Genomic DNA, 12,500 nt, shown 5'->3' on the forward strand with positions numbered 1-12,500 from the left:
AAGGGAAGGTCATGTCTACTAAACCTGGTGGACTTCATTGAGAAGGTCACCAAGGCAATGGATGATGGGAAAATGAAGCATATTGCCTATCTGAACCTGGTTAAGGCATTCTATACAATACTTCACTCAGATATAGTTGAAAAACGCATTGAACTGGGCATAACCCCCTACATAACTTACTGGATTGCTAGCTGGATCTCAGACAGAACCCAGGAAGTCAGAATTGGTGAAAGCACCTCTACTAAGAGACTGGTCACCAGCAAGTAACTCTGGGCTCTGTGCTGGGACCACTCCTATCAGACATAGCTGGCATCTACTTCTTGGAGGTAAAAGCTAATGTCAAGAGCCTTTGGCTGAGCACGTTTGCAGATGACTGCAAATTGGGAGATATTACAGATTCCCCCATGACACAAACATCTTTCAAGAGGGTCTAGCATACACAAATGACTGGTGCCAAAGTCACAGACTAAAACACAATGCCAAGAAATGCATTGTAGTGCCTTATGGGAAAACTGCCACCCAAACTAATTATTCCATCAATAAGACACCCCTAAGAGTTGACCCAGTAGTCAGGAATCTGGGAACAGAAGTAGACAGTATTCTGGCCTTTGACCAACATGTGGCCCAGGTAACAAGAAAATCATTCTATGTCACTGCACTTATAAGTAAGAGCATTGCAACCAGGTCCAAGGAAGTCATAATGGCATTTTTTCAGCCCTTATCAGACCCATCATTGACTGTAATGTCCCATTAGGCATATACCTGATCAGATATATGCAACAGTTGGAACACCCACAAAGATTCCTTACCAGGAGAATTCAGAGTATAAACAGATTGTCCTACATGGAGCTCTTTAAATCCTTATCTCTATACTCAATCTCCTACAGGTTACTGAGAGGCAATCTATTCTGGTCATACAAGGCATCCTTGGATCCACCCCTGATGGAACTTTTGAACATAAGCAAAACAAACAGCATCATAACCACCAGATCTAAGGATTAAAATTTTGCTTGTGACATAAATAAAACATGTTGGTGAGACAGATATGTGTCTCAGAGGACCCTCATTCTCTGGAACAGGCTCCCTATCCACTTGAAGCAGAGTCCATCCCTAACCCTACATAACCTTGACCAATGGATGGGAAATTGAAAATTCACTCCAGGTATGGCCCTGTGTCTCTGTTCGACAGAGGCAGATGGTAATGCCCAAAGTAATACAACCCCCATAACCTCTAGAAACGTTCTAACATACCCCCTCTTAATAAATGCCCAAGACACAACTGGGTTGGATTGCATGGCTAGGCTTATAAAGGCCCTGGTGGTCATTAGCCTAGTATATACCTGTGAACCTATGATATACAGTGTCTGCAATAAAAGCATAAATTTATCAGCTGTTGAAATCTGAAGTGGCTGTGGAGAGCTATTATATGGGGTACTTGGGTCACTAAAGGAGCATACTCTTTATTGAGATGCTCCTTTAGTTTTCTAAGTCTTCGTAATCTGCCTATTTTTCTAATTTCAATACCAAGCTGGTAGCCAAAAAACAAACTGAACACTTAAAAAAAACATACCACAAACTAGGCTGGGAGAACAACACTGACTCCAGTCTCAGTGTTTCCAGAGCATATCGCACACCTTGAGACAAACCAAGATCTAAACTTTATCGGTCACACTTTAGAGGTCCACAGAACTTTAAAACATGATCTGACAGTTACTCTTTCTTATTTGCTTTGCTACAGCTATAGTTCTGTTTTTCTAATTTTCTTGGTAACAATACATTCATTGACACCAAGCTGCAAGGTACTCCATTTATGATATGTGATCCATCTGTGTCAAAATCATATATAGTCTGTAGTGTTAATTTTGCAGACAGTATTAGCTTCTGAGTTTGCTTTGACACACTTTCAGTCTATAAAATGATGCATCATTGTTAAGCTTCAACCTTCTGTTAGCCACTTTCGGCAAACATTTTGCAAAATGTTGATGGGGTGCAAGGGTTATTGTAGCAAAATAGCAATCAAAGGAAATGAAGGATTCAGTCTGCAGCTGAAAAATGAGTGAATTATATGGCACTATGGTAAATACTGAAAAAAAAACGACTCTGCCTTCCTCCACACTGGTGCTTCTCTGGCTTTCACTATTTGCAAAATGAAATTTGACATTCTTCAGTCATAGTAATTTAGTTTTCCTGCTAAATTTGATACTTTATGACATCCATGCCTAAATGAGGTTAATAGCCTGAATGCAATGTCAAAATGTAAGCCTTCAAGGCACTAATTGCAATGCACACATGAACTTCTGCTTTACTTGAATTATTTGTGAAAACTTGCTAAATTTGAGATACATGGAGAAATGAGATGTCATAGTCCTATAAATTCATGCAGACAAAAAAACATATGTTGAGAGTTTATTTTTGGGATATTAATTAATGTTTTTATCTCAGGTTTTAGTGTGTTTGCCATTATTTATTTTATATTAATTTATTACTTCAGGGGTACAATTTCATGTTTGTTGATATTTTTGGTAACTTTTTCTTTCAAGTTTTTAGCTCTTGTCATACTCTCTATTGCCTTTAATGAGTTATCTAAGAGTACAACTGGTCTACAATGAAGGGATCCCTTATGCCATTATTTAACTCATTAAGACCTATGTAATGTGAAATGTCACACCTGTAGCAGCCTACACACATCTTGCATTCTAGAGCATTTTCTGCAAAATCAACTTAAAACATATAATATAAAGAAACATAAATATTTTGAGAACAGTAAAAGTTATGTTATCAGTAAAGTGTCTTCTTTGCATTGACAAATAGTTGTTACAGTGACAGTGCTATACCGTATTATTATGCACACAAACCCATAATGATATTTTTGTTTAATGTTTCACAAACAAATTATCATATCTTGGAAACTGTAAAACCTAAATGCATTTTGTCAACTTTATTTTGTTAGCCAGACATAAGTTTTCACCTGACAGCAAAAAGTTCCTTTCTGTGTGCATGCTCATTGAGATATTTACATACATTTGAAAAATTATGTTTATTTGTATAATTAACAGCATAAATAATCCTGAATTTATCTCAAGATGTGCAGCTTAGAGAGAAAATATCAATGACAGTTTTCTTCAACATCATCTGAGGTTTAACCTGATGTCACTCAATAGTTTATGTCACCCAGTTTTAGAAATATTAAGTACATGTGGAAATATTTCATATTTTCATAACTGCCAGCAAATAACTATCAATATCTCCAGTACAGTGTACTGTAACTGCACATTGACCATATACTTTTACTTTTTTTTTCTCCCACCAGGACATTTTGCACTATGCCATGCAATAACATGTAGGTCTCTGTTGTGAAAATAGGAATCCAGATATGAAAATATGAATAATAAGAGAAAATCATAAGTTAAGTTCTCTACTGCAGGGCATTTGACATTAACAATCTTAGTATCATGTTGTTAAATACACTTTGCACTTTCTAATACTGTCTATTATTAACTGGTGACTCATTTAGTTAAGAAAGATAGAACCAACAAATATTGGGAAACCATTACGAGTTATGGGTGTTAACTGGAAGAATACAAAACGTGTGCTATAAGCTTGAATGCGTTAACAGATTAGGATAATAATAATTCTCCTCATACCAGGTTTAAGGACAGTTTGAGTATTTCGACTTGACATTAAATAGTCTGCGTAAAATCCACATCCACTGTTCCTTCTTTGGTCATACATGTTTCACTAGGTATGCTGTCAGGGTCTGACATTCTAGGAATTTCATAGTACAGCCTTTCTCTTTTGCTTTAATATAATTTTCAGGAATAATAGAGTCACACAGCATCGTTTTCGGTTATGACCTCTTCTGGTGCATATCATGCTCTGCAAGTGCTTATGTGGAACTCTTGAGGTGGGTAGCACAGTGGTGCAAGAGGTAGTTTTATCATCTCACAATAAGACATTCTCCAATTCAGTTCCCAGTTGTGACATCTTCTCTTTGGAGTCTGCATGTCCACCCTCTGTTCATGTGGTTTCCTCCCACATTCAAAAGACATGTTGTGACTCTAGTTTGACTTTTTTTTTTTTTTTTTTTTACTGTTGCCTGTGTGGATTTTTGTGGAACCGTTTTGTTTTTTGTTTTTTTTCTTATTTGGCATATTTTTATAGTTACACTAATGCTGTGGACATCAGACCTTTTTCTAAGGTGGGTGTTTACAGACAATAACTAAGCTATCCACCTATGCTGTACTGACAAGCTCATAAAAAGAGAAAAATGTATCATTCCTACAGCTAGCGGAGTTTTTGCTTTATTGGCCTGAATGCACCAGTAAAGACTTGTAAAAAGTAAAAGTCACTTTGTAGCATGAACATTTGTATATCCTTAAGGTATCATTTGCATACATGCTATAGCTTCCTTTGAAGGAGGCATAAGGTATTATACAGTACACAAATAAAAGATTAGTTTGCCTGTGTCTTTGTTGTTGCCTGTGTAGCTTTTATGTATGGCTTTTCTTCACTGTTGTTTTGACTGCTAGAAGCAGGAATATTATAATTTGCTAGTGGACATTTGGGGAGAGAGCCAATGAAGTCAGGAGGAGGAGCAAATCATAAAACTGATGATAGATTATATGTATTTCATATAAAAACTGTCAAACTGCAAATGGTACAGCACACGGAGAGCCACCAAAAGATATCAAGTTTCCACTGTCACACAGCACTGTGCTACAGAAAGCCACACATAAGAATATTTAAGCTGGTTTGCAGGGGCAGCCATCTGACAAGATTGTGATATGATTTTAACTAAATTACATTTCTCAGAGGATCCAAGTTTTGTAAGGAAAAGAGGGAAATACATTTAGCTACTGACTACACAGCTGAGGCATAAATCCAAAATATAAAACCTGATAGTGTATGGGTGAAAAGTAAAGACACAGAACTTTAGAAGAAAACAGTGCTCCTGCAACTGCTCTGTTATATAACCCTATACCCTAAAAATAATAAAAAAAACATAGCAGCAAATGCACTTCATGGCACAATAGTACATATGTAATAAAAAAATATGTATAATGTATGTGAAATTGATCAGCAGTCCACACACCAAAGAATATGCTCAGATGAGAGCTGTAATTTTCTGGACCATTTTAATACAAACACTGCATCCCTTCTTACAGCCAAGCAGTTTCATATAATGCCTAACTGTACCTACTCAGGGTGATGAGTTACTTCCCTCTCCGGGGAAGCCATCGTTATATGTCTTGGCTGACTCAGGGCTAATACTGTTGCACTCAAAAGTCAAAAGGAGGCAGGGAATACTTTGCACGAAACAAGAGTCGCCATCCATATTTTCTAATTGTTCTCTTCTTAGACAGCATGCATGTCATGTTACCAGCTGTCACACTGTCTGCTCCCCATTTAGAACAGCATGCCTACTGCTGTACCCAGGACCACTAGTAAAATATAACAGCCACCACTGGGAACCTCTAGTAGAAGGGCCATGCACACATCCCTCCACCCAGGAAGGAGAGTTACCACAGATGCCAGCATCTTCTTCCCCCAGCTGGCTATTTGAACGTGTCACCAAACCCATTACATGCAGAAGCAAAACCTCTGTTCCAGTGATCCAGTTAAATTAATTATAAATGCTAACAGGGGTGCATGGTTGCCGGAGATGCTGATTGATCCTACCCTCGAAAAGTATTTGTATTTTCTTCTTTGAGCCATATATTGTCAAGTAATCAGCTTTGTATTATAATTTAAAGTAGTGGGTTTAGATAAGTAGTCCTTAACTCAGCAAAACACACACACAAACACATACCATCTATATTCCATGAGTACACATGTATGCATGCTAAAGAGCTTTACCCATGAAATGTCCATTGTCTGCAAATGAACTATCATACAAAAACATACTTTACCAGTAAAATGGGTTGCATTGGCAGCAGTCAGAACCTTCTTCCCTGGGGCAGGTATTCACTTTAATTGACCAAACACATGAATAACTTGTTTGCAGCAGTATCACCCATCTGAAAGACTCTTCGTGTGTTGGTAGATAGGTTCCTTTCATGAGCAGTCTCTCATAAATCAGACTTAATGAGTCATGAGTTAGGGAAAAATTATCAAGTAGTCCTAGCTAGGTACATGGCAGAACCTCTTCTCTTCACTTTACATTAATTCATGGTCACTGCAGCAGGCTAATTCACATAATAGGATTTGTGTGTTTAGCAACAGGTTTTCTTAATGTAAATGGTATAGACAGATGGATTTCATGTACAGAGTGTAAACAACAGATGAGTTTAAGTCCCCAGAATCTCTCTTACCACCCTCAAAAGATGAGTTCTTCAATTTTCCCGTGACTAGTCAGTTACAACATAGACATGCTTGTAAGTACCTAAAGCATCTCAAACCTCTGTGCTTAGCAATGATCACACTTAGCTTTAGAAGAAGCTTCTTACAGTTAAGAGTAATACATATTTTAGCTGGTTTTACTGAGGTCTTCATAGTGCTGCAGAATTCTTAAATGCCAATGAATGTTCTTTGTACATCATCCCTAAGGAATACTGCTTTTAAAAACAGTTAAATACTTAATGTAGCCTTTTTAAAAAGACTGCACAATGTAATTAACAGCTTTTAAAGCTCCGTTCCTATTGCTTTTCTGTGGTGGCTGTTCTCTGTGCTGCAGTAGTAACTGTGTTACAGCTTTCAAAGTCGAAACACACTTAGTGTTCCTACATTTTTGTTCTAGCTATTGTAGTATATGAGAATAGGTAAAGCTCTATGCACCACAAAGAATTATGATTGGGTCTTACCAATCATAACGTAGCTTGCAGAAGATCAACTCAGCCAATGCTCATAACCTTTCCCCCCCAAAGTCAGCATGCCGAATACTGGCATACCCAACAAAAACACTGAACACAAAACCTCCCTACTGCTCCAGATCCAAGATCAACTGCTAACAAGCATCTGGAAGGGGAGGGGCAAGTTTGGACAGTCGGTAATGTAATTTTTTGACATTTTTTAATATGTTGGTATCACACAGCTAGATTCAATCTTTGCATGCCGAGCATATAATAATAACCCACACACACACACACATATACACACTGCAGGAGTGAAGTCCTGTCTAAAACATGTTTATACTTGCCTTATATCAACTGACAAAATAATATACAGTACAATACATGGTAAAAGTCAGAACTGAAAAAAATACCACCACAAACATTAATTCTAGGTTGAAACAGATAACCAATAGCTGAAAAGGAGCAGGTAAGTATCCTGGAGGGGTTTAGTTTTGCTTTGAAAAGTTTCATGACAATAATGGAGGCTCCAGGCCATGTCACCTTGCAATGGTAAAGACTGTTATGACCTGATGCAGGTACATTGTAGCACTGGATACTTTAAATGATGGTGGAAGCAATGTAAAAATTCTATAGAGACAATTTAGCTTTATGAAACAGCTCTTATTAGGAGTTTGTAACAATGGATAATACAGACTTAGTTTAATAAAAACTGGAGAAGTGTAGTATTTAGGGTTAATGTCTGGGCTTTTAGATCTGTACACCATGCTGGCACAATACTATCCTCCTTCCCATGATATTAGTATTCTTTGGTAAAAATGTAATAGTCAAACTCGCATTTGCTTTCTAAATTATTGCTTTAAAAAGTAGTGTAAAATTGTACACCACATCTTGCATAATTAACTTATTTGCAAAACTAGTCACACGCATATTGAATTTATGCTACTGCCTTCAGCATAACATGTTTGATGCAATGGAAGAAAATAAACCTGTCTCATATCAACAGATTTGTTTATCACACACAAAGACCAACAAACACAATATTTTAAGATGGAAATCTTAGTTTCATCAAAAAAGGCAAAATGCTGCCCCTTAAAAATTACTTGCATACCTTGTTTACCTAGAATTGGTGTAGCTACAATGACGTAAGGAATGGTGATTCTACAACATGTACATACATATTAGGCATATGTATTATTGTAACAATGCCAGCTGACAAGTTGCTGTAAATTTCTTAAGAAAATTATAAGATTGTTAAAGTAGTTAATGATTAGGTTAATAGCTAAATTTATTTGAACAAGGATAAAGTAAATGGAAAGGTTATGTAAGAACCCACCAGTCAAGAGTATTACTGAATACCTTATCTCATCTGACATCATAGCCCAGATTTAATACTGTGAGCCCTAAGTAAGCTTTCTCTTCTAGACTATGATGTGATACACTACACAACCAAAAACAATGGGTATCATTTTAAGCAAGTTCCTTAAGTATAACAAAGCTCCCAGGTCACTTCTCAGTGAAGTATTTCTATATATCTTACCATGTTAAAATGTGAATTAAAAATACTTTGTTAATGGAAAACAAAACGGTGCAACATTTTTCAGCAGTGCTGCAAAAGGTCTTGACTGAAATGTTACATACCTAACTAAATACAATGCATCCTGACCCCTAGCCAAGACTGCAGCTGTCTAGAAGTGGTAAAAGTTGTTTTATGTAGTGTGGATACTAGGGAAGGGCCGCAACATTGTCTTTATGCAGGGCCGCAACATTGTTTTTATGCATAAGGAACAGAACCTATAGCTGGAAAAATATAGTTGAAACTGCTGAGGTATTATTGTTGTAATGAAAAGAAAATGCATTTTATTAATACCGTCATCTTATTATAAAAAGAAATTGATGTTCTTCAAAAGACCACTTATTACAGGTGTTGGTGGGATAATTGCTAGTTGGGTTTGCATCATTTACATCATTATTTTTAACTGTGATTAAGTATTGCACACCCAAAAGCAAATATAGCTGAAATAAGTCTAAAACATTTAAAGCGTGTAAACATATAAAACCTAGCTGTAAAAAAATGAACAGTTAAACTTTTACCTAGTTAAACGCTTATGCCTTATGTTGAGTTTGACTTGGTTATTTGGTTACTAATGAAAACATTAAATAAGGACAACCCTGCAGGTTTAAAAAATGCGGGCGCCATGTGCTGCATTTTGAAATTGATGCATGGGTACATCATACTTCATAGTATGAGGAGTAACCTTTATATATTTTATTTACAAAGAGACCAATCACAAGACGTTCTGAAAATTTTCCTGAAAAAAATCGGACTGATGACAGCTCTCATACACACTCCGCAGTATAACAGTCAGCTACCATCACTGTGGCCACACATGTCTTCCTTGTCCCGTCCCTCTCCAGCCAAATGCCTTACCTGACAGCAGCTCCCCATCACTCAGCTCGCTCGACTCCGAGTCCATCTCTGCAACCTGCGGCACCAGCTCACTGGGTTCACTAAGGGAAGGGTTTCTACAGACAGACCAGAGCGCGTAGCTCAGTGAGAAACAACACAGCAGCCACGAGCCTGCAGCCGGAATCGGATCTCTTCTCCCCACTTAACGCTGCTGATGCTGCAGCTACTGCTGTCTCTGCTTGCGATTGTCCTCTGAAGGCATCCTATACGAAGGTCCAGCAGTGATATGCACAGGAGTGGAGAGGCAGTGACATCACCGGAGGCGTGCAGGACGAGATAGTATTTTCTAACAAACTGGGGACAAGCAAGTGTTGTTACTGAGTACACACCAGAGAAGCGAGAGTAAACAAACCCTGCTGATTTATTTGTTACACATTGGATCAGACTTCAAATATTTCAGAAAATGCACACTAACGCAAATCCTGTTATTCTAGCAACATTCTAAGTTACAAGAGCATTTTTAACATCTGTTACTATTTTTGCACCTTTGCCCCATTATTTTAGTCTTTTCCAAATGTCTTGCACTAAGAGATTGAGATGCATCCTATGGGAATATTTCTAAATGCTGAGTAATCCATTTTTTTTAGAAATTGGATATCTGTACCTGTGCAATGTACAGATGCAAAAGTTCCATACCCTTGAATGAGAAAAATGAATATTTATTATACATTAAAAATTAAGCTGATAAACATTTAAATGAAATTGAGAGGCTGTAACCAAGCAGTTTAGAACAATGAGCTGCCCCTGGATGGTCTTTAAAAATGAAACAAACCTTAATGTATGCCATAATAGAATTATCTGCAGTTCCTGAACCACCCAGTGATTATCCTGTGCATGCTGTATAGTTCTTGTGTAACAGTACTGCTGTTAATATGGTTTCTGCTCTGTCCACTTTATTAGAGCTACTGACTGCTCAAGTTGCTTAGCAAAAGGTGGCTTGACGTGTGAGGACTCATGATAGCACTACTCCCCTAGCTGCTAAGCCAGTCATCAATAACAGTGGGGCTTCACCGGATAGCTAATGAAAAGGATGGGACAGGGAAGAGCAGCCTCTGATCTATACAAATGTTATCTACAGATGTTACATTATTAGTTGATTAATTTATATGAAGGTAATAGATACACAGTCAGAGCCGACGTGAAAATCTGAACTGTTATAAACTGGACTGACCAAGTGCAGTAGTGCCGATATGAACCAAAACACATCTTCTTTCACTATGATGGAGGTCCATGGTCCAATAGTGTCAGTCATGAAGGCAGTAGATTTGAAGTCTCCGTCCATATGTTCCTAAAGCAATACAATGCATCCATGCTTATTCCACTACTTTTACTATGAGCATATTTTAACACTTGAGTGATCAAAAATGGAGTATTAGTGAGCTAGTTAATAAATAACCGTGCAATTAAATATTTATTGGCTGAGAAGAGAAGGCTCCTGCTGAAAGTCTGAGAAGTATAATAACAACACTTTGAACAATAATAGGTTATATGTATAAAGGGATTATTTACTAAATCCAAGATTGCAGTATTTCAGGCTATTTCCCTGGTCCAAGAAAGAGTGGCCTTGGAGTACCAGCAAAGTGTAGGGGTGCAGCCACCTGCATTGAGGGTATATAGGCAGTAATGCTACCTAAAAAAACACTTTAAAGACGTTAACAGAAAATTTTAAAAATTTCTGTTTTTACAAAATCTCTGTTTTTTACATCTGAAAGGAATCCATGAGGTGGGAACAGGGTGGGGGGGGGGTGCCTTCCTATCAGAAAGTCATCAAAATAATACTCCAAATTATTCCCTTCAGGCGATGATGCTTATGTCTCTGCACCATGCTATTTGCTTCATCATCATCACTTCAGTTCTGGAAGTGATGGTGTTTGTGGTGGTACTAGTCAGACTCACTTCTCCCTCATGATGGTGTTTGTGGTGGTACTAGTCAGACTCACTTCTCCCTCATGATGGTGTTTGTGGTGGTACTAGTCAGACTCACTTCTCCCTCATGATGGTGTTTGTGGTGGTACTAGTCAGACTCACTTCTCCCTCATGATGGTGTTTGTGGTGGTACTAGTCAGACTCACTTCTCCCTCATGGTGGTGTTTGTGGTGGTGCTAGTCAGACTCACTTCTCCCTCATGATGGTGTTTGTGGTGGTACTAGTCAGACTCACTTCTCCCTCATGATGGTGTTTGTGGTGGTACTAGTCAGACTCACTTCTCCCTCATGATGGTGTTTGTGGTGGTACTAGTCAGACTCACTTCTCCCTCATGATGGTGTTTGTGGTGGTACTAGTCAGACTCACTTCTCCCTCATGATGGTGTTTGTGGTGGTACTAGTCAGACTCACTTCTCCCTCATGATGGTGTTTGTGGTGGTACTAGTCAGACTCACTTCTCCCTCATGATGGTGTTTGTGGTGGTGCTAGTCAGACTCACTTCTCCCTCATGATGGTGTTTGTGGTGGTACTAGTCAGACTCACTTCTCCCTCATGATGGTGTTTGTGGTGGTACTAGTCAGACTCACTTCTCCCTCATGGTGGTGTTTGTGATGGTACTAGTCAGACTCACTTCTCCCTCATGATGGTGTTTGTGGTGGTACTAGTCAGACTCACTTCTCCCTCATGATGGTGTTTGTGGTGGTACTAGTCAGACTCACTTCTCCCTCTTGATGGTGTTTGTGGTGGTACTAGTCAGACTCACTTCTCCCTCATGATGGTGTTTGTGGTGGTACTAGTCAGACTCGCTTCTCCCTCTTGATGGTGTTTGTGGTGGTACTAGTCAGACTCACTTCTCCCTCATGATGGTGTTTGTGGTGGTACTAGTCAGACTCACTTCTCCCTCTTGATTGTGTTTTTCTTGGTACTGATCAGACTTGCTTTTCCCTTGCAATGGTGTTTGTGGTGGTGCTGATCAGACTCACTTCTCCCACATGATGGTGTTTTCACCCCATTGTAACATATGAGGTGGAGGTGCTTATAACCCCCCTTACAAGTCAACCGCAATACACTTCATGGTGGCAGTGATAATACCCCCTGCTATTCCCCAACCCTTTGACCTCACTAATGCACCCAATTACATGTCCCTCAGGGATGGTAATAATGATAATACCCTTACTACGCACCACCTTTCACTTCTTATTGGGTGGTCCTGCAAATACCTCCCATTACATGTTACCCCAGGATGCACTTCAAGCTGGCAATGATAATAACCCCTATTATACACCACCCATTTATGTATCACACTGGATGCACTAT

General features: G+C 38.6%; 1 protein-coding gene across 1 annotated transcript in view; it reads right to left on the bottom strand.

Annotated features, from left to right (window-relative positions):
• TNFAIP8L3 (TNF alpha induced protein 8 like 3) overlaps positions 1–9,482 on the bottom strand; it is a 431,710-nt gene extending 422,228 nt beyond the window's left edge. The window contains exon 1 of the mRNA XM_044077459.1: positions 9,220–9,482. Coding sequence (XP_043933394.1) covers positions 9,220–9,265 — 46 coding nt within the window. The 5' untranslated portion in view covers positions 9,266–9,482. The remainder of the gene's footprint in view (positions 1–9,219) is intronic.
• Between the last annotated feature and the right edge of the window lie 3,018 nt (positions 9,483–12,500).

The sequence above is a fragment of the Protopterus annectens genome, chromosome 7.part0 (genome assembly GCF_019279795.1).
Source record: "Protopterus annectens isolate FY-2018-M chromosome 7.part0, PAN1.0, whole genome shotgun sequence".
Lineage (NCBI taxonomy): Eukaryota > Metazoa > Chordata > Ceratodontiformes > Protopteridae > Protopterus > Protopterus annectens.